Genomic DNA, 22,371 nt, shown 5'->3' on the forward strand with positions numbered 1-22,371 from the left:
CACAGCACAGCCCAGCCCAGCCCAGCACAGCACTAGTACAGCACAGCCCAGCCCAGCCCAGCCCAGCCCAGCACAGCCCAGCCCAGCACTAGTACAGCCCAGCACAGCACAGCACAGCCCAGCCCAGCCCAGCACAGCACTAGTACAGCACAGCCCAGCCCAGCCCAGCCCAGCCCAGCACAGCCCAGCCCAGCACTAGTACAGCCCAGCACAGCACAGCACAGCCCAGCCCAGCCCAGCACAGCACTAGTACAGCACAGCACAGCCCAGCCCAGCACAGCACAGCACAGCCCAGCACTAGTACAGCACAGCCCAGCCCAGCCCAGCACTAGTACAGCCCAGCACAGCCCAGCCCAGCCCAGCCCAGCCCCAGCCCAGCCCAGCCCGGTACAGCTGCACGCCTGCGGACCCGCACCGCTGCCTGTGAGTTCTGTGGGCCCCGTGGCCTTGCCTTTGCTTCCTTTCATTCGGTGCTGAGGGACGTCTTTCCAGAGATGCTCCCTTCCATTTGCGCTGTTTCTGCACTGTCTGTGTCTAACAGCAAGCTGCAGGCACCAAACTTGTGCGTGTTTCATGTATGGGAATTTACTCAGCTGGAGGAAGATGTCAATGCTGATGTTTCCTTGTGGTTCATGAAGGTTATGTTTAGGGATTTTTTTTTTCTGGAAAACAAACCATTAGTGAAATGCTGTGAAATGTTTTGTGTTTTCTCGTCTCTTTGTTCCTCCCAATTTCATGTGTTGCCTTTGTTGTAATGTGTCTTTGTTTCCATGTAAATAGGAATCAACTGTCCAATATTCTGCTTATTTTAAACAAATAATCATTTGATGATGTGTTATCTCTTCATCTGTACATCCATTTTGGTTTCTTCTCATTAGGCATTTAGCAGAAAGACCTCAGGTGCTCAGGAGCATCTACGTCTTTGTTTCATTAAAAGTCAGCAGGCACTGCCTTCATGGACATTGTTGAAAGGATCTTTAGTCAATGCCACCCAAAATACCTTTCATTTGCTCCATTTTGCTTTCCTGATACCTGTGTGACCTGCCAGCACCTGCCCTGGGTAGGCCACATTGGCATTTACTGGAAACAAAGTCCTTGGAGTGACTCTTGATTCCCAATGTCATTTTTTCCAGGTTTACAGACAAAGCAGAGATAAAAGTATTAATGCAGCTCTTAGAAGGCAAAATGTTCTTATTTGAAGCAGGCCAGCTTGAAGCTTATTTATTACCAGTTTAAAAACTGATCATTGAAATGAAGTGTCTAAAGTCTCAAAAACCAATGGCAAAAATCTTGTGTTTCTGGTGTCTGAAAGCAGCTCACAGACACCCGAGGGGATGGATGTGATGTCTGCCTGTCTGTGGAATCCACGTCTGCACCACACATGGCGTGTGGGTGTAATCAGTTCTGCAGCTGTGGATGATGTGCCTGTGTGGGTCCAGCCAGGCAGAGCCCGAGATCCCAGTGCAGGGTGTGCAGCACCCCGGGCCAGCTGGGCTGGGATCAGTGATCTTCTTGACCATGAAGGGCTCAACCACCCTTGTGAACTCCAGCCAGACTCCAGGGCTGGGATCCTGGCTGGTCCCACGGGAGGTGCACAGGCCCTTGGCACAGGAAACAGGGAAGAAGAGAGTTAGAGGTCAGTGGACATTTGTTGTTGAAGCACTTCTTGGTTTTGCATAATGTTTATTATGTGTAAGTAAAACCTCTCATGGAAAGGGAATTGCTCACACAGGAGACTTTTGGAAAGAAGAATTTTAAAAATTTCACATTTCTTCTCGGAATTTTGAAAATTTAAAGGATACTGAGGTTTCAATATTTTTCTTTAAAAATTATTAATCCAAATTTTCCAAAGGTGACATCCAAGCAAAATGCCGTCGAATCATTAAAGTGTTTGAGTGAACCAATCAAAGCGTGATGTGAATGTCAAGTTCTAATTTTTTTCACGGTATTCTGAAATGGTGATAAGATTGCAGGCTATTTCCCAGTCATTTCAGTGCCAAACTGCCTGCTGAAGGAGAGGTTTCGTGCTGTGCGGCCCGGGGACGAGGGCAGCGCTGCTGAAGCGGCGCAGCCGGCGTTCGCTGCCCGTGTCCGTGTCCGTGCCCGTGTCCGCGGCCGTGGGTGCTCCGGGGGCTGCCGGGCCGCTGCTGCCGTGCCGCCTGTGTGATTGTGTTCTGTTCTCCTTGTAGATGGAGGAGATTAAGTTTAAGGACAGAGCAGTCTTCGTGCTGGAGAGAGAGTTAGGGGTGCGAGCCGGGCATGCTCAGAGACTGCAGCTCCAAAAAGAGGCTTTAGATGAACAACTGTCCCAGCTCAAAGAGTCTGACCGGCATCTGAGCAGCCCCAAGCGGGAACTTCCTTATGCAAGTGGTGCAGGAGACGCTTCAGATCATTCGGGAAGCCCCGTAAGCACTTTCACGTGGTTTCACCTAAACGAGCGACCAAATGGCACCAAGTGACAGAATCTTGATGAGTGCACCCTGGAGCAAGAGCTGTCCCATGGCTGTGCAGGGGAGCCCCGAGGCACCCGCTCCCTGCTCTCGTTTTTATCATGCCCAAACCGTTGAGATTTCCAATCAAACCTCGCCATGGGAGAGCTTTTGCTTTCTGTCGTTTTGTTTCCCGGTCGGTTTGGTTTGGTTTTGTCAGCAGGGTGAAATTCTTCTGTTCTTTCTCTCCTTTTCCTCACTGTACCATGCTCAGCCACCCGCCTTAGTTTGACAGTTTGACACGATTCTGCCAACAAACGATGCAAATGCATTTCTCACCAAGTGCTGTTTGTGTGCAAGCTCTCGGAGGCGCGAGCTGGGGGCTTGGGGAGCAGATGTACGAGGCCAGTTCCAGAGGGAATGGGGAAGGCAGCTGGTGCAGAGCAGCAGGGATACCCCACAGCCTCCCAGGGCACCACTTTCCTGCTGCTCAGCGCTCTCGCCGTCAGCAGGACACAAAGTGAACCAAAGACCTCCTAACCTATGCTCTCCTGTGTATTCTCTGCAATAGCCAGAACATTTGATTTGAGTCACCCCGCCACAATGGCTTTTTCAATGTAACTCTGGCACCTCCCTGCTTTGGCCTCCCTTTGCCCAGAAAACCCCTCGGGTAACTGCCCTCGTGCCTCTGACTGTGCAGGTCGTCCTCATTGCTGATCCTCATCAAGATTTCTTTTGCGACAGCCTTGATTGTCTCAGTGCAAGTGTAAAACATGCCTGAGCAAACCAATCTACTTTATTCTTTGGCCCAAGCCTCTCCTGCACCTGTTGAATGAGGAACCCTAGACCTCCCAAAAGTGCCACTAGCACTGTGGGCACTAAAGTGCCTCTTTCTAGTTGTACTCAATTTCTGCCAAAGACCAGAACAAGTCGTAGAGAAGGGGAAAAGTCTGTCACGTTTGTCAGTAGCTGTAACTCCTCTCTGATTCTGAACAAGAACACATCTACCTATATCTCTATTAATTTCTAATTTGATTTAAGCATTTTCACTCAGATAAGTGCCCTGTGGCCTTACAAGTGACCCTTCAGGACCCCATAAGGGCCACAGCTTAGTGGCAGAAGAGCTTATTCAATGCACAGTTGCATGGATTTTCCCCATTCAGTAATTCAGTAATTTTAATACCAGTTTCTTATGACCAAGTCCTCAGAGTGGGCGATGTGTCTGAAGCTCTCAGTTCAACAGTGGCATCATTGGAACACGGCCTTCAGTTTTGATATTTTCTGTTCTGTTTCCAAGTTTCCCATTTGTGACTTTGTATTTGCATATGCATACACATATACATATGCATATACATTCCTCTGCATTTGCATTCTTTGTTACATTTCCACTCCTGACTTTCCATTGGTCTCATCCTGCAGCTTTCCATTGTCAGGTGGGTTCCATGAGTTACCCTCTACCCGATAACATTTTAAAATGTTTGCATTGGGGATAAGAAAAAGTTTGAGCTTTGTCAATGTGCTCTTGCGTGTACACTTATGAACAGTTATTTGCAGTTGATCTTTGTTTTAGGAACAGCAGTTGGATGAAAAGGATGCCCGGCGCTTCCAGCTGAAAATCGCAGAGCTGAGCGGCATCATCCGGAAGCTGGAGGACCGGAACGCGCTGCTGTCGGAGGAGAGGAACGAGCTGGTGAGTGCAGCCCTGGCGAGGGCGTGGGATGTGCTGCCTTGTCCCAGAAACACCTGGGCATTTGCTCCTGTGCTGTTTGGGAATCCTGGCAGGAGGGACTGCCTCCTCCTCAGCTCCATGTTCGGGGCTGCGCCACGTCACTCCCCTCTTGGCTTGTACAGCAGTGGATTTTTAAGATGGCATTAGCTCGGATTATTTTTATTTCTTTTTAAAAATAAATACATTCCCCACATTGAACATTTGCTGCACAGATAGAATACCTCCTCAAGTAGGAATGCTCTCTTCCCAATGGAAAATACCAAGAGTTTTTGATCAGGTCTGCTTTGTATCAGGAGAAAATACTGCTAGTGTGATAATTAAAGAAAATAGTTAATATATTTGATGAAAAAGCTCCAGAGGTGTTATTTTTCTCTTTGTCTTTCAGTTGAAACGTCTCAGAGAAGCAGAAAGTCAGTATAAGCCCATTTTGGACAAAAACAAACGCCTCAGTAGGAAGAATGAGGAGTTGTCACATGCCTTACGTCGAATGGAAAATAAATTGAAATTTGTGACGCAGGAAAATATCGCGATGGTGAGTGTGTGTGCCCCTGGGAGAACGTGGCACGTGGAGCTGATGGGGCTGAGGGAGTCAGGCATCGGCCCAAACTTGCAGGTTCCATGGGAAACTTACATTCTGGCAAGGTCCCTTCCAACCCAAACTAATCTGTGATTCTATGATTCACCTTCAACTTTCCTGCCAGATTCACCTCATAATCCTGGGAAATCTGGATTTGTGACTCTGCCCCTTTTTCCAGCTGGAGGAGCAGGACCATCTGGCACATTTGGAGCCTGGATGTGAGGCTCAGCAAAAGGGGAGCAGGAGAGCTGCCAGGACAACCATTAGAGAGATGCATCCCTTGCTGTAAAGGGAAGGGCTAGACAAGTCCTTTGGCAAAGCCTCCTGATCATTTCCTCCTCTGCCCTGTGGTTTTTGGGTTCCAGAGGCAAAGAACTGGAGCAATAAGGAGACCAAGCTCCTTAAATGACCTTGACCACAGCCAGGAAGAAAGAGAAGTGGATTTCCTGAGACTACAAGTTATTGAGCAGCAAAACATCATTGATGAGCTCTCCAAGGTAAGTGGAAGGCTGCTGTTCTCATGTGAGAGTGACCGAGGGAAGAGCAGAGGAAGCAAGGAAGGGGTACTCGAGGTTCTGGGAGCTGACTGGGCTCTGGGAGCTGGTGGGCACAGTGGGCAGCAGGGGAACCTGGCAGGCATTTCTGTGCTTAGCAGTAATACAGGGGTGTGCTGTTTGGGAAAACCCTTTCAATCTGCACTGGCCTGCCATGGCAGAACCATGTCCTTAGATGTGCTGGTGGCCAGATCTGGGAGGGAAAGTGTCTGAGCTCCTTCCGCTGGAGACACCACTGGGGCTAAAGGTTCCTGTGTACAGGGGGTGGCCCACAATCCTGGGCTTGGGGTTTTGCTTCCTTGTTACCATGTTCTCAATCCTTGGAAACAGAAAACACCAAAATCATAATACGTCTCTAGAAAATAACTTCTATTTCTTTCCTTTCTTTTTAAGCCTGTCCACTTACTGACATTATTTCATTCTTTTTCATTAGACCCTGGAGACAGCTGGCTATGTGAAGAGTGTCATGGTAAGAGTGAACTTCATCCTCATCTGTGTATGCTTTCAATTGCTGTTCATGGAAGGCAGGCAGGGTACAATAACACTTATTCTCCCTTCCATCTGCGTTCAGCAGTGAGCTGACACAGGGATTTCCTCAGAGCAGACTTTTTATCAGCAGTTATTCACCAGAGAAAAGCACAGTGATAGTGCAGAGGAAAGCTTTAATCCCACCACCTGCCCTGATGGCCGAGAGTGAGTGTCCCCATCTCCAGGACAGCTCTGTCACCTTGGAACTGCATTTTTTCACTCTGGCTACCCCTGGCTTTGTGTCACCCCTACTGGGGTGTGCTCAGCCCTGCCCTTACCCGCCCCATCCCTGCGCTGTGATCAGCAGGGCTGTTGTGAGTTACACCACTGATGGGTATTGATGGGATGTGCTGTTCCCATTGCCAAGCAACGAGTGTTCGATTGTCCTCGGCCACTGCTGCTGGCTTTGGGATTGGCCACCAGGCTGTGGGAGCAGCACACTGTCAGTGTCCACAATGTCACCACATCCTTGTACCAAGCAGGTAAAAGGAAAGATCTGAGGGTTTCCCCTTTGGAGCCTCCCTCTCTGCAGTCTTGGGCTTTGCAAGTCCAGAACAGAGACTTTTTTCTGAGTACTGTAAAAAATCGACCTAACTCCATAAAGGGGAAGAAATTCTTCCCTGTGAGGGTTCCAGAGGCACCTTCCAGAGCTACCAACAGGCACCAGAGCCAGGGGCGGGAGCAGAGCCAGAGCGAAGCCTGCATTGCCATGGTCACCCACGGAGCAGCTCCAAGGAGACACCCAAGCTCTCAGTATAAAGCTTATAATCAGCTTTATTTTAGTTTGATTTTCATGGGCATAAAGAGCAATTTCCAGTTGTCTGTGGCAAACCTGGAAGTGTGGGAGTAAATAACCCAGGACTGGTGACAGTGTGGGACAGTGGCCAGCAGTGACCTTCCTGTCTGTTGCTTCCCCAATGGCTCCTTGTACTGACATGGTTAATTTAAATAACTGCTCTCTGCAAACAGCTAACACATATCTCTGACTCTTGCAGGAACGTGATAAGCTGCTAAGGTTCAGGAAGCAAAGGAAAAAAATGACAAGAATTCCTAAGGTAAAAACCAAAACCTTCTATGGTGACGTGCTGATGGACAGTGCTGGGGTGCTCAGAGCACCTCAGGGCCATGGGAAGGTTCTCCTTAAGGGTCTGCAGCTGGGTCCTAAACTTAAACTTGGGTGATGTAGTTCAAGGACATTCACAGACTGCATTGGGATATTCAGGAAAAACCTGGGAGGGGCAGGGGACTTGTTTGCATCGAGCATTCTGAGCCTTTTCATGCTCTGCATTTACCCTGTGGGACTTTGGTGGGATGTGGTTGTCTTAAGAGGAGACAAATTTTATGAATTAACACATCTCCAAATGATCTTCTAATGGTGCTGCCTGAAAACATGTGCATGCTGTAAATAATTCATGATGGAGTTTAGTAACATGTGAAAATTGCTGGTTAGAGAAGCAGTGGTTAGAGCTCCGGGAAAAGGGAGTGCTGGTTAATGAGGGCTTGGCAGGGTGTTAATGTAAATATTAGCTCTAAAATGACACAGTAAGGTTTAATGTAAGGGACTACCAGCATGCTGTGATCCACAGATGAAGAATTAGAGTGAGGCTGGAGCTAATGAATCTATGAATAACTAATTGAGGTCGATGGGAGATAACTCCTGTCATCCTGAAAATCACATCCAGGCCTTCCAGGGAGTCACGTTCTGTCTCTCTGAAAGCTGGGTGGGGCTTTGGACAAGGGCCTGGGCTGCCAGGACAAGGGGAAATGGCCTCCCACTGCCAGCAGGCAGAGTTAGATGGGATATGGGATAGAAATTCCTTCCTGTGAGGGTGGGCAGGCCCTGGCACAGGGTGCCCAGAGCAGCTGGGGCTGCCCCTGGATCCCTGGCAGTGCCCAAGGCCAGGTTGGACAGGGCTTGGAGCAACCTGGGACAGTGGAAGATGTCCCTTCCACACTCTGGGATTCTGTGATTTTCCTTCAAAAGTTAGCCACTGCAAATTAAAACCAAAGGCCAGACTCTAGATATGTTTTTTTAAATCATCAATTAAAAATATCTTTAGATTTGTGTTGTCTTTGACTTTCAAGCATTTGAAGTAAATCTTTCTTTACCATCATTCTTTTAAACAAAAAGCACCTTTGAGTGGGAAACTGGATTTCTTCAAACCATAGACACATTGCTGTGGTGATTAACTTCAAGTTTTCAAGTAAAATACTTTTCGAAGATCTAACTTTTCATGTGAAAGTTGTGGTGCTGACAGGAGGGACACCGTTGGTGATGACAGTGGATTAAAAGACATTTCAGTGCACAGCTCTCACCTCATGTTGAGGTGAACACTCAAAAAGGGTGCTTAGCCATAGAGAAACTTGAAGGAAAATGTGTTTAAAAAGGCAGAGCCTGGGAGGTTTCACAGATATGCCATTCAGGGATTCAGATAGTTTTAGGTCCCATTTGAGCTCTGTGGTGGGGTGAAAGGTTTTGTAAATACATATGTAAGGACTGGGCTAGTTGTCGAAGAGCAGCAGAGCGAGACTTGCCAGCACCCTGGAGCCGAGGTCGCTGCGGGTGCCTGTGTTCAGGCCCCGGGGTGCCGTGTCTGTGGGTGCCAGGGCCGCTCCCTGGGCCCCTGACCCTCCTCTTCGTCAGAAGCCGGTGGTGGAGACGTTCTACGGCTACGACGAGGAGGCTTCCCTGGAGTCCGATGGCTCCTCCATCTCCTACCAAACTGACCGCACTGACCAGACCCCCTGCACTCCTGAAGACGACCTGGAAGAGGTACTCCTCAAAAATCTCTCTTGGTTTGGTTGTAACCTTGCTGCTGATTTTTAAGGAAATTCCTGGTCCGTTCCATCATTTCTATCTACCACTTCTGTTCTGTCATACTGTTCTAGCATTCTGTCACCTCGGACCAGAAAATTAAACATTTATGTTCAATTTGGTACTGTGCATATTGGTCAGTATCTCTAAATCTCAGGTCTTCAGTAACTTCACAACTTCTAGCCAAGCTGGAAATGTCATATCCTAAGAATGTTAAATTTACGGCAGGTTTGTAGGTCTAATGAGGAACTGGACAACCCTTGGGAAATGTGTTCACTCTGAGTCTGGCTGCAGATTTTGGCACATGTAGTTTGGGCCAGGCCGAGCTCAGCACAGAGCAGTAAGGTCTGTGCTTGTATAAGGAGAAGGGAACATTCCCCTGAAGCTCTGGGCTCCAGGGAAAGGCTGGTTCCTGGCTGGGGCTGTTCGGAGGCTGTGAGAGCAGAGCACACAAATGTAATACAAATTAAAGCGATTATTCCGTGTATTTGCCAGGGCTTCCCTACAAATGCGTTCCCCAGTGTGTGTCAGATCACTGGACCATTACACAGCTTTGGGCTTAACAAGAATCTTGTAATAAACAAAAATTGCCACTGATGATGTACAGCCTTTTCATGGTGCGCTGGCTGCAGGTGTGTAATTAGATCTGCTAAAAGGGAACCTGCAGAATTCCATCATGAAAGATACATGATGGTTACCAGGTGTGTGCTGCACTGCAGGAAATCTGAATGTATTTGTGTATGTATGAGCCTGTTTATTTTTCATTCCTATATTGACATTCTTTCCCCTGTTCAGCTAGTGGGAAGTTGATGCATGCACCCAGCAATGTAATTCCATTTCATGTTGAGTGAAATATTCCGGCCAGCCTGACATGAAAGCATTCCATACTGGATATTGTAAGGAGGGTGAAGAAGATGAAGGGCTCCTTTCATGTTGCTGTCACTACTTCTACAACTATTAACTCTGGAGTCGTGTTTTAATAATTGAGTGAGGCTGTCAGGCTTGGCTTCCTTTCCAAATTGGAAACCTTTTGTTGTTAAAGAAAGCTGCATTTTCACCTTTAACGTGATGATTTTCCCTGTTATGGTAAGAAAGGGTGGTGCAGTCATTAGTGTGTTATATGAGGTAAGCTTTTGTCTTTCCAAGCCAGGGATTATCTTTTTATTTCTATACTGCATTTCCTCAAGGTAAGTGTGTGCAAGAGATGTGTAGAGGACGGAGGGGAAGCAGCTTCAGGGCACTTAATAAAGATTTTTAGTACTGTGCTTCCAAATTGCATTACAAAAGTGGTATTTTGGCACTTTTAAGAGAAAACAAACCTAATCCCCTCTTTTTTTTTTGCTTGCAGGGCATGGCCAAGGAGGAGACGGAGCTGCGTTTTCGGCAGCTGACGATGGAGTACCAGGCCCTGCAGCGTGCCTACGCCCTGCTGCAGGAGCAGGTCGGGGGCACCTTGGATGCAGAACGAGAAGTTAAGGTCCACATGGCTTATATTACATGGAAATAAGGGGTTGGAATTGTGAGGGTGGGTGGGGGATCCAAGTGTGCTTGCTCAGGTTGTTCTCCAGCTCACCTGGGGCTGGGCCAGGCGGCTCCGGGCGCTCCAGCTCCCGCCAGCCTCCCTGGGAAGGGTTTGCTGAGAATCCTCCGCTGCTGCAGCTGGGTCTTTTCACCTCTGATCAGTTTAAGGGAAACCCAGGAAGAATTTTTAGTGGGAAATCCTTGAAATTAAGCTCTTTTTCTGTACAGAACTAGGACAGATAGCCTTAAATATATAATGCATGGTCTTTAATTCCTTCTGGGCTCTGAGAGATTACATGATTTCTCATAAAATGTTTAGAAGGCTTATAGCTGAGATTTTTCTGTTAATTAAATTGCAAAGTGCCCTGTGCTGTTCTGTCTGCTCGTCTGCCTCACACAGTCCCTGTGGCTCTGGACAGCTGGCCTGAAGTGTTGCTTTTGTTATGAGTTTGTTGTGTGTTACAAGGAGTACAGAGGAGTTGTTCCCTGGGAGGGTGGGCAGGCCCTGGCACAGGGTGCCCAGAGCAGCTGGGGCTGCCCCTGGATCCCTGGAAGTGTCCATGGAAGGCTGGACATTGGGGCTTGGAGCAGCCTGGGACAGTGGGAGGTGTCCCTGCCATGGCAGGGCTGGCACTGGATGGGCTTTGAGGTGCCTTCCAATTCAAACCATTTCATGACTCTCTGAAGGGCTGGCAGGATGTGTCATGCCCAGCCTGCAAGGGTGAGTGCAGTCAGGAAAGGGACACATTTCCTGTTTAACAGGAGAAATGTGCCTGCAGAGGTTTAATTTGTTCCCACATCTGTTCTGTGAAGATGTTATCCAGGAACACTTAGAGTGGGTCAGGGCGTAATGCATGAAAACTGACATTCCCAAAAGTGTTCCCAGAATGAACATCTACTCTGAAACATTAGGGATTGCACTTGGAAAGAAAATCACAGTGAGCCAAGGCATGCCCAGCTGTAAAAGTGACCTGATTTTAGTTTTTCCATAGTAACCCAAAGGAGGCAGCAGTGTAGGTCATGCAAACAAGATCACTTTCCATGTAAATAACAGGATAAATAGCAGAGAAATGGTTCAAGGAAGGAAAATGGTCTATGAAAGTATGTAACAAATAAAACAGCTAACAGTAATTATATTCATTCTCCAGAAAACACATGTAGGAATGTGGTGTCTATTTAAATAAGCAGGAAGCAACAAATGTAGTAAAAAAATGACCCATGGGTATAAAATAGATATGGCACTAAATCACTAAATCATAGATAAGGTTCTAAGTCATAGATAAGGCACTATAGGCACAAAGATCAATGAAATTTGCCAGTTTGTCATGTGGGGTCTGTTCTGAGTTTTTAATATGCCCCGAATTTAAGGAACCAGGTGTGCCCAGAATTGTGCCATAATAATTTCATTTGTTTTCCTAGAGAAAGGGAGGTTCTGGCTGCAGCCTGCCATGACCAGCTGTGAGGAGCCAGCCCTGCTTTGCCGTTTTGTTAATCTTGACTTAAATCTCAAAATCATTAATCCTGTCTCCCAGACTTGATTTGATTACATTTGATTATTTGATATTCTGTGCTCAGCTGCAAATTTCTTCTGCCAAAATAATTTGTTAAAAACATTTGGTGTTTTAAATATTTTCTGTATCTGCATTAGCTTTGGTCTTTTGGAGAAAGTTTGATTTATTTCTGTTTTTCATTTATTTTTGAATTGTTATTTATGGGTTTTTTGGTTTGTTTCCTTTCTCCCTCATATCCCACAGACACGTGAGCAGCTCCAAGCAGAAATACACCGATCCCAGGCTCAGATAGAAGACCTGGAGAAGGCTCTGGCTGAGCAGGGACAGGTAATGCTGACTCCAGCCCCTTCCCCACCTCTCTGCTGGGGAACCAGAAATGTTCCCAGGCTGGTCACAGCTTGTGTAGCACTTCTGAAGACAAAAAAAAACCCCAACATCCAAACAAAGCAAAAAAAAAAACCCAAAACAAAAAGAAAAAAGTAAACAGAAAATGGTTTTGAGAACTATAAAATAATATTAAATCATTTCATCATTGCCTTCCCAGCTTAACCTCTTATTGTTGCTCTTGCTGATAAACAATGTTCTGGGGTTTCTGGGTTTTATATATTCCTCAGACTAAGAGATTAGCTTCCAAACAAAGTTTAGTTTGCCTGATCTGCAGAAATACGTAATTTGTATTTAGCAAAATAGAAATTTGATAGTAAACACATAGTTGGAATATCCCTTTTAATGCAAACCAGATTTTACCTGAAAGAATTTTTTAATCACTGGAATGTTTTTATTCCATTTATATACTACAGAGCTGTTAAAATTATATGGGCAACTTTAGCTTAGGAAGCTATTTTAGGAAGTAATGGACTTAAAATTTCACACGTAACATTATTCTGTCTGTCTGTATGTGAGATTCAGTGAAATACTTGCTGCTGTGCTGGTGCTAAACGTTGCAGCTTCACCTACAGTGTTGTTCATTTCCTTCCCAAGGACATGAAGTGGATTGAGGAGAAGCAGGCGTTGTACAGAAGAAATCAGGAACTGGTGGAAAAGGTGTTCAGCTTTTCTATTTGTATTATTCAAGTAATATTTGTATTTGAGGGATGCAGAAGGTTCAATATTCTGATCTGTATTGCACAGCCCTGCTGGAAATAATTCATTTTTAATACAAGATCCGTATAAACCTGCGGGAAAAGTGGGGTTCTGGCATTCCCTGTTGCCCCATGTGTGTCCTGCTGCAAGGTTGCACGAGGACAGTGGCCCTGGGGGTCAGCCCTGTGTCCCCCCACAGGTCAGGGTGGGCTTGGACCCTCAGCACTGCCCCTGCCCCGGGGTGGTGGGCTCAGCCCTGGAGCTCCTCTCCCAGCACGGCCCCCATGCCCTGGCTCGGGAACGCTGCTGCCCGCAGTGCTAAGGACGTGTTGCTTTGTGCACTTGGCAGATAAAACAGATGGAAGCCGAGGAGGCTCGTCTCAAACACGATGTCCAGGACGTGAAGGACCAAAACGAGCTGCTGGAGTTCAGGATCTTGGAGCTGGAGGTGAGCACGTGTGGCACCCCCAGTCCTGCCCGGGCTGTGCGGGCTGGGCACAGCGGGTTTGGGAACGGGGCTGCTGGAGCGGGGCACTCTGCAGGGAGGGAGGCCAAAGGGCTCTGTGCAGAGTCCTGATAAAAGAGGAAAACCCCAAACACCCACGGGCCACCACCAGTGCTGTTGATACGCTGTTGTGGCAGGAGGGTGGAGTGGAGTGAGCTTTAAGGGCCCTTCCAACCCAAACCATTCTGCGTTCTGGTGTGACACCCCAGAGTGGGTAACCAAGGAACTGTTGTCCTTTCAGGAGAGGGAGAGACGGTCCCCTGCCATCAACTTCCACCACGGCCCCTTCACAGAGGGGAAGAGCCCTCTGCAGGTGTACTGCGAGGCAGAAGGTGTAACAGTAAGGGATTCTCCTTTCCTATCCTCCTCTCCCTGAGCAAAACCAGATGCTCTGTGCTGACTCCTGCTTCTCCATTTCTCTCTTGTCAGGACATAGTGGTAGCAGAGCTGATGAAAAAGCTGGACATTTTAGGGGATAACGCCGTAAGTGTATGTTCCTTTAATAAATTGTGCATGCTTTGGGGAATACCTGTCCTCATGTGAAGTGAGCAAAGCTGCCTGGTTTGGTGCTGCACAGCCTGTCCTGCCTCTGGTTTGGGCTACGAGCGAAGCATTTTCTGGCTTTTTAAGGTTTTGCTACCACCTGAAGAGTGAAACACAGGGGCTCGGTGTCACCATATTGCTTCTCAGATTTCTGTTGTTTGGAGAATAATGTTGGTGTTTGGTGTTTTCTGGCCACTGCTCACACACGGTTTCTTCATTTGCTTGCTCTGCATTTGCTTTGCTTTTGCATTTCAGCAGCTGTGTGCTTTGAGTTGGTCTAATAACCCATAAGCCCTTGATAGTAACTGGGATATTAAACAAGAAGTTAAAACAGCAGAGTGAAAAGGAGAAGCAAATAATAAGAAACTTGAAAGGGCTTCTCCTTCAGCAGGTGGCAGTGAATAATTGCACATCCAGTTAAGTACGTGGAAGGCACATACATCCCTGTGTGTCTTTTCCTGGGCTCTCCTCTATCAGCAGAGCCCCAGGGCTGTGAGGGGCCCAGGAGAGCAGAGCCCTCAGCCACTCCAGGCTCCTCCTGGAAGACCCCACACAGCACCGGGGCTGCAGAAGGGTCCCCACTGTTCTCACAGCTCTGCACCTGGGCTGCCCCAGCTCTCCCTCTGGACAGGCTGGATACCAGCAAAACACCATCCCCAGGACCAGGGGACAGCCTGGAAGTACCAGAACTATAAATACCTGAGGGTGGGCAGGCCCTGGCACAGGGTGCCCAGAGCAGCTGGGGCTGCCCCTGGATCCCTGGCAGTGCCCAAGGCCAGGCTGGACACTGGGGCTGGGAGCAGCCTGGGACAGTGGGAGGTGTCCCTGCCATGGCAGGGCTGGCACTGGATGGGCTTTGGGGTCCCTTCCCACCCAGATCATCCCAGGATTCCCTGATTCAGTCCCTCCTGAACAGCACTGCCACTGTCCCAGCAGTGCCCTAAACTGAAGTTCTCCACAGTCCCCCTGAACAGCAGCTTCCCTGACTCTGACTCAGGCTCCCCACAGCAGCGAGGCCCAGCCGAGGGGATTCCCTTCTGCTGCTGTACCTGTGGTCGCACTGAAGCTTGGGATGAAATGCAAAGCCCAGTTCCAGTACTTCGATTTTTTTGAGAAAGCAACAGAAGATGGATGGAATAGCCAACATCTCAAAAATGCTTCCCAAAATAATGACTTGGCTGCACAAAGTGAGGACTGTGCATGGGAGGAACACTGCATCTCTTCTCCCCATGGCTCTTTGTGCTGAGCTTGATCTTGTCCTGTGTAAATGTGTGTTTATTCCCTGTTGGGTAAAAATAGATCCAGTGTCACTTCTTTTTGGTACATACGAGAATTTTGTAAGAATTATGTATGATAAGGATTGGTAATGAATAGTGACAATAGCTTTTACAACCATGTTGCATTACAATATTAATTTTCTCTGCCTTAGTTTATTTTTCCTCAAACATACTTAATTTCAGATATATTTCATACAACAGTGGCCCAAGTAGTGGGCTGATAACAACACACTGGGATTTGTTGTAATTGTGCTCTGCTTTTGGTGCAGAACCTGACCAACGAAGAGCAGGTGGTCATCATCCAGGCCAGGACTGTCCTCACGCTGGCTGAAAAGGTAATGACCGCAGCATCACTCCTGGCACCTTTGTGTCTTGAAAGAAAGATCTGACCCCTCTGAGCAGACACTGGTGAGGGAGGTGGCAGCTCCACACCAAAGGCCATGGTGCTTTATGTGGGATTAACTGGGCTTTGTCCAGCTAAAGGTAACAAGGCAGCAGTGCAGACAGACAAAGCTTCATTTAAAATGTTACTGAACTCGCAGAGCAATGTCAGAAGGGAAGGGCCAGGCTTTGAAATATGGCTTTTTCCACCTCCAGCATATGAAAATAAAAATACAATGGTCTAGTAAATTTTGCTCTGTTACTTAAGTAGTACTTGCTGTGTGCTGACACATCCCCAAGTCCCAGGGGGGCTGAGCCCACGGGCTGTGCTCAGGCTGGGCTCTGCTCTCTGTTCCCTCAGTGGCTCCAGCAGATCGAAGTGACCGAGTCTGCGCTGCAGCAGAAGATGCTGGATCTGGAGAACGAGAAGGTACCAGAGAGGAGCTGCCAGGGGAGGGGACAAGGAGGGGACGTCGCACTGGGGCCATGGTGGTCACTGACAGCCTCTTCCTTGGTCCCCAGGAGCTGTTCAGCAAGCAAAAGGGCTACCTGGACGATGAGTTGGACTTCAGGAAACAGTCCCTGGACCAGGCTCACAAGGTGAGGGATGTCAGTGTTGACTGAGTTGGGACACCTGGATTAACTAACTCACCATGTGCTCTGTCCCCTGTGGAAACTCTGCCTTGGGCAGTGCTGCTCGTGGAGTGCCCTGAGGGCTGCATGGGATGAGAGTTCAGCAAATCCTCTGCAGCCTGAGCTAACCACGACTTCCTCGTGAACAGAATTCCTCGGGTTTGGTAGCCCTTGCAGGGTTAGGACCTGAACATTAACTTACTCAACGCGAGTTTTAATTCAGCCAGAGTTTCAGTACAGGACTGATAAGGAAATGAGATTTTCAGTAACTTGTCTTACTTTTTAAAAAACTATATTTTAGCCTAGACATTCCCCTGTATTTTGGATTACAGCTTCTGTAACCAGAGGTATACTGGAGGTATTCTGGGATGTGTAAATGTGAAATGAAACTGCTCTTAAGACAGGTTCATCATTAGCTGATCCTAAGGCATTTCACCCATCTTTTCAGTCTTTAGCCATTTTGTTTCCATCAATGAGAGAAAACTTACATATATATTCACAAAAGGCATAAAGTTTCCTTTCAATTTATCTCATTTTTTCAGTTCTATGTAAACCTAGAGCACAGTTACACTTTCTGAGGAGCAATGAGTATTTATGCCTTGTGCATCCTGTTGTCTACTTGTGTCTCAAACCATTTGGGGGAGCTTTTGCTCCATACATTTTCTGTCCTGTGGGTGATTTTTTTAAGACTGATTTTGCCAGATGCTGAGCTATATCAGGAACCAAGGCACAGTGGAAACCTTGGAAAGCACACAAGGCTCCTTACCCATGGTCTCCCCCTGTAATACCTTATAGTAGAGTTTCCCTGCCCATGGCAGGGGATGGAACAAGATGGTGTTTAAGGCCCAGTCTGGGACTCTGTGATTCCATGATCTTCTGCCCTGAGCTGTCCTGAGAAGCAGTTTGTGCAACTGAAGGCTGAGTCTGCTCGTGGGAAGCAGGGAGTGCAAAGAGTGTGCAGCCCATGCAGAGGGGGCTGTGGGTTATTTCCGTTTCCCTGTATTTTCTGAAGGCATCACGCATGTCCCAGGCACAGCTTTGCTCCAGGGCACAAATGCAGCCTGAAAGCAGCAAGGAAGCTTTGTTCTGCCCTGGAATTTGAGTGGAAAAAGCTCTTTTGCTTTATAAAATTAGCTTCACTTCCATGTTTCCTTTGTGCCCCCGGAGATGAGGAGCAGCTAATCATGATCCCCCCTGAAGCAGAGCCAACAAGATTAGCAGCCAGAACCACTAAAGCCATCTGCACGCTCTCTCTGCCCTTGGCTGCTGCAGGGGGTTCTGCTCCAAGGAGCACTTGGCTGACACTGCTGCTGCTCTGGAGACCAGGAGGGTCCCCCTGCCCTTCTTCCTGCACAAGTCAGTATGTCCAGAGAGGGCTGATGGTTGTGTCCCTGAGGCTTGGGGCCCGGCAGAAATCCAGGTCTCCAATAGCAGCGTTTTGCTGGGACGAGGTTAGCGAGGTGTTGGTGTTGTTTTTTAAAGGAAAAGCAGAATATTCTCCTGAGATCTGAGGTGTTCTTCCCCACGAAGATGCCACGGTTACCATCAGTTACTATCAGTACCACAACTCCTGCCATGTGCCACTGTTCTGCTGGGAGCATTCTGCTGTCCTGGCTCTGCAGAGACCCAGTGAGCAAACACCAGCAGCAGCCTCAGCTGGAAAACGTGATTTTGAATTGAGCTGAATCCTCGCAACAGACCCAGCAGGGATTTAAAAGCCATGTGGATGTGGCACTTGGGGACATGGGTTAGTGGTGGCCTTGGCACTGCTGGGGGACAGTTGCACTGGGGGACTTTGAGGACTCTTTCAGCCTCACCAGTTCCATTATTCTGTTGCAGTGGGGTTCTCCTGAGGCCATGGAGAGCTTTGCAAGATGCCACCAGCTCTGGAGGGGGTGTGCAGAGGTGCCACCAGCTGCTGCCTTTTCTTCTGCTTTGTATCAAAGTTGCTGAAATAGATTTCAGCTCACTCTTGGCTTGCCTGGGGGAACAGCCTTTATCTTGGATTCCAAGGCAGGAGACACTGTCTGGCAACACCACCTGCCCTAGGAGGGTGCCAGGCTCAGTGGCCCCAGGGAAGTGTGGCCAGCCCATTTCCTGCACATTTCTCCATCTCAGGGAATCCAGAGGGTGCATCCGTCTTCCTGTGGGGCAGGAGCAGAGCCCAGCTACAGGACAGGGTCGTTTTCTTGGGCATAGACCCTCTGGGAGCTGACAGCTCTGCCAGAGGAAGTGCTGGGAATGTCTTCCCAATGAGGCATTTTCCACTGGTTGGTACAAAATGCTGCACACACACGGCAGGGAGTCTTTCCTTCTGGCAGGAGCATGGGCTGATGCTGCTGTGTCCTCTGCTGGATAGCAGGGTAGCTGGGAAAGGGGAACTGAGGGACTGAAAACTACATGTAAAAAATATCTGTGACTCACAAAATGAGTCTTTTATGAGCCTGTTTCCTTTTTCCCTTTTCCTAATTACATTTTCCCTTCTCCCCTTCTCCCTTTTCCCTTCTCCCTTTCCTTTTCCTTTACTTTTTTTCCTTTCTCTCCCCACGGCCATCTGCCATCCCCAGGAAGGAGAAGCTGACTCCCACATGTTTGAGGGGCAGACTAGGCTGGGCCCAGAGGCTGTCCCAGTTCCACTGCTGCTCGGAGCCCCAAAAGATGAAGGCAACCTGAAGTATTTTCCCTTTGGATGGAGTTTTCTGTGTTTCAGCACACAGCCCCTCCACTGCTCCCATTGCCTTTCAGGGTCAGATGTTCAGTTCCTCACAGACTCCTCACCTGACCAGGGACAAGGTCGAGCTGACAGCTTTATATTGTTTTTGATTAGCAAATTCTGGAATTAGAAGCCATGCTCTATGATGCCCTGCAGCAAGAAGCTGGAGCCAAAATTTCCGAACTTCTTTCAGAAGAGGAGAAGGAGAAGCTGAAGAGCGCCGTGGAGCAATGGAAGCGGCAGGTGATGAGTGAGCTCCGGGAGAGGGACGCCCAAATCCTGCGGGAAAGGATGGAGCTCATTCAGCACGCACAGCAGGTGGGTGCCGGGCAGGGCAGGGCAGGTGGGGCTCGGGGAGGGACGGCCTTGTGAGCACCGGCCTCTCCCCCTGGAGCTGTCCCAGACTGGCTGGGCCTGGGGTAGGCATTGCTTGGCCTTGGATAACCCTGCACACAGGGCATCGTGCTTTTCCTGACTTTGTCACACACGGTGACAATCACAGAGGACTCACCTACAGCTTAATACCCAATTTATTTTTGGTGGAAGCACAGCACATACAATTTATATCCCCCAAAGTAATGCATCTTCTGGGTACATCTGTATTTGGTTGGTTAATAAATATTTTTTTATTTGAAATCTGACAGAGAATTAAAGAGCTAGAAGAAAGAATTGAAGGCCAAAAAAGACAGATAAAAGAGTTAGAGGAAAAGGTAAGGTCATGCAGACGGAACAGCTGCTGTGTGTGCACATGACCATTCTCCATTTCACCTGGGCCAAGGAAACAACCTTAGAGAGAGCTCGTGTGTGTAGTGCAGTGAGAAAGGGGGACAGCTCCAGGAAAACAGTTTGCATTTGCAGCAGTCCCTCTGAGGAGGAAAGGTGAACTGGTCCAGCTGAGTTCTTCCTTCCTGTTACCCGCCGGTGCCGTCCCACACACGGGGCTCAGCAGGGACGGGGCCCATCGCCCTGGGAAGGGACAGAGCCGAGGGCTCAGCTCCACGGGAGCTCTGGGGAGGGAGCTGGGAGTTTTGCTCCCTCCCTCCCATCTCCAGCCCCTGGACATGCAGCTGCATGGAGCAGCCTTTCCCAGCAGGAATGAGGGGCTCCGCTCTCCTCCCTCACCTGCAGCCGCAGCCACGGTTCGTGTCACTGAGCTTCTCCAGTCAGCCTAAACTGTTGTGTTTTACCCCAGAACTGCCCTCAGCTGAACACACCCCTTTCCAGTGAGATGGCCATGGTCAGGTACAACAGGGGCTGAGCTGGGCTAGTGCCTGAGACTGAACCCAGACCTCAGCAGGGCTGGGCTTGGGGTGTTTTGAGGTGTCAGGAGAATTCAGCTGATATTTCTCCCCCCACTGTTTGCCCTGAGCCCGTGGCTGTGCCTGGCTGGGCTCAGAGGGGCAGGGACTGTCACCAGTCCAAGGGACACAGGAACTCTCATGAGCCAAGTTGAGCCCCAAGCACTTGGACTTTACTTCACACTCCATATTTCTTCTCACCTGAGAGTTTTGTTGCACTCTGTCTGTAACCACAGCCTATTTCTCAGCTAAACACACTGTAAACTCTTAATCTCTTTCTTCTCTTCCATTTTTTCCTCTCTTCCCTCCCCTTTTCAGTTTTTATTTTTGTTTTTATTTTTCTCTTTAGCTTTCATTCTTTGGTCATAGTCCTTCAGGCCACATGCACAAGGTAAGCCCTCGGGTCTCCTCTGGTCTCTCCTTCTCATAAAGCATCAGAGCCTTCCTCTTGCTGTATCAGCAGGATTGGAGGGTCTCTTGGGCATCCCAGAGAACCCAAAAATGGAAATCTCCAAATCCTTTAAAAAACCAGGAAACCTAGGCACGTGCCAGCAGGCAAAAACTTGTCAAACAGAATTTCCTTCTTTGGAGGGAAGGACAAAGAAAAACTAAGCAGGCTTAAAAGCAAGGAAACATCTAGCAAGCCAGGGAAAACAGCCAGTCCAGGGTTATTCCTCTGACTACATCAGGGGTTGCTCCAGCTAATCCTTGCTGGAAGTCCATGGAAACCCTCAGCCCCTCTCCCTGAGCAGCCAGAGAGCCTGTCCTGCCTCCAGGACAGCAACCAGCTGGGTTTGGGGGAACTTGGCAGTTATTAGGGTGTGTTCCTCCAGGCTTTGTGCCATAGGGCCCCAGGTACTCCTTAAATCCCCCTTTTTCCCATGTAAATAGGGGATAAATTGCCCAATTTCTGTGTGTGCTGCCAGAAATGACCACGGCATGGATGGCATGGAGAGAAACACTCCCCACTAACCAGCATAAATGGAATATGTCACAAATCCTTTTTTATCAGTTGTGCAGTTCAGCAGATAATTATGAGCAGGACCTCACGGAAGTTTCGTGAATGTTATTTTTGCCCAGGTGGGCTTTTCTCTGAGTGCTGTTTTTCTGTCTTGTTTCAGCCTCCTGAGGACGCTCCAGCTGCCCCTGCTGTTCTTCCCAGGAGCTCAGCCCTGCTTCCCGAGACCAACACAGAGACTTTGCCCTTTCCACCCCCCCAGATCTGTCTCGTACTTTGCTCCTGGCGATGGGAGGTGCAGTCTGTGGGACCCTTTCCCTGGGGCTGAACCAGGCTGTGTGGGAGTCCCTGCACCACTGAGATCCCCGAGGGAGTGTTGGGAAAGGACAGAACTAAGCCGACAAAGGAAGCCAAAAACTCTGCTCCTCCCTGTCCTACAGCCACAGGCTCCTCCCGGGGTGCTGGCCCTGCTGCTGGACAAGCCCCGGGCTCTGTGACAGGAGCACCATAACTAATTCAGATACACTGAATTTATTTTGGTTCCCTGCTAAGCAGGTGGCAAATTGCTTCTGTGTAGAAGTGCCCATGTCCTGTTTGTATGCCACACATTAATGTTTGTTATCCATCGTTCTTTAAAAATCTGTCTTGAAAGAAGATTTTAAGAAGAGTTCCAGAGGAGTGGCTCATGAAAAGATGAATATGAATGAAAATGAAGTGGTTTGTTCCAAGGTATTTCTTGATTACACTGGGTATGTCCCATGCTTTGTCAAATATCCCATGAGCCCAGTTTCAGGAAAAAACATAAAGCTACATTCAGGAAATCAAGCTGTAATTTTTTTTTTTTTTTGAGTTGTCAGTAAACCATGATGAGAAAAACGATGCAATAATTTATAATTGGCTGTCCCTGAACAATGACAAAAGGCTTAACACTGTCCCAGCAAAAAGTTCAACCTGGGAAAGAGTGAACTAAACCAGATTATCCCTGATTCTCATGCACTGGGCTGGGAGAGGCAGCAAGATGGAATAGAAGATGTCACCTGGAAAATATCCTCACCTTGGGGAAAGGGAGCACAAGTCCCACAGAGCCTGAGCCCGGGAGGCTGGCACAGGAACCGGGGAGGAAAAAGAATCCTCTAGAAAAACAGGTGAAGAGGGGAAAATCCAGAAGAAATTCCAGAGTGTGATTTACCACGTGGGATCCACGGCCGAGCACAGAAAGGCAGGGCTGTGGGGTGAGGCCGGGAACAAGGCCAGGAGCAAGGCCAGGAGCAAGGCCAGGAACAAGGCCAGGAGCGAGGCCAGGAACAAGGCCAGGA

The 22,371-nt window shown here is 48.6% G+C and overlaps 1 protein-coding gene across 38 annotated transcripts in view; it reads left to right on the forward strand.

The window, feature by feature from the left end:
* The window catches only part of JAKMIP3 (Janus kinase and microtubule interacting protein 3), a 64,279-nt gene that overhangs the window by 30,256 nt on the left and 11,652 nt on the right, over positions 1-22,371 (forward strand). For 13 of the 38 annotated variants that reach the window (XM_042019607.1, XM_042019612.1, XM_042019604.1 and 10 more), the window contains 20 exons: positions 2,190-2,405; positions 4,000-4,119; positions 4,544-4,690; positions 5,101-5,232; positions 5,723-5,758; positions 6,813-6,872; positions 8,462-8,590; positions 9,981-10,109; positions 11,908-11,991; positions 12,646-12,708; positions 13,097-13,195; positions 13,494-13,592; positions 13,682-13,741; positions 15,342-15,407; positions 15,815-15,883; positions 15,976-16,053; positions 18,914-19,117; positions 19,444-19,509; positions 20,447-20,488; positions 21,219-22,371. The exon at positions 21,219-22,371 is cut by the window's right edge and continues 180 nt beyond it. In XM_042019607.1, coding sequence (XP_041875541.1) covers positions 2,190-2,405; positions 4,000-4,119; positions 4,544-4,690; positions 5,101-5,232; positions 5,723-5,758; positions 6,813-6,872; positions 8,462-8,590; positions 9,981-10,109; positions 11,908-11,991; positions 12,646-12,708; positions 13,097-13,195; positions 13,494-13,592; positions 13,682-13,741; positions 15,342-15,407; positions 15,815-15,883; positions 15,976-16,053; positions 18,914-19,117; positions 19,444-19,509; positions 20,447-20,488; positions 21,219-21,383 — 2,064 coding nt within the window. In that variant the 3' untranslated portion in view covers positions 21,384-22,371. Of the gene's footprint in view, positions 1-2,189; positions 2,406-3,999; positions 4,120-4,543; positions 4,691-5,100; positions 5,233-5,722; positions 5,759-6,812; positions 6,873-8,461; positions 8,591-9,980; positions 10,110-11,907; positions 11,992-12,645; positions 12,709-13,096; positions 13,196-13,493; positions 13,593-13,681; positions 13,742-15,341; positions 15,408-15,814; positions 15,884-15,975; positions 16,054-18,913; positions 19,118-19,443; positions 19,510-20,415; positions 20,489-21,218 lie in introns of those variants that run through there. The other 25 variants (XM_042019629.1, XM_042019630.1, XM_042019623.1 and 22 more) reach the window with 25 other exon arrangements.

The sequence above is a fragment of the Corvus kubaryi genome, unplaced genomic scaffold, assembly GCF_017639235.1.
Source record: "Corvus kubaryi isolate FWS band 111438036 unplaced genomic scaffold, C.kubaryi_AGA036_p1.0 138, whole genome shotgun sequence".
NCBI lineage: Eukaryota > Metazoa > Chordata > Aves > Passeriformes > Corvidae > Corvus > Corvus kubaryi.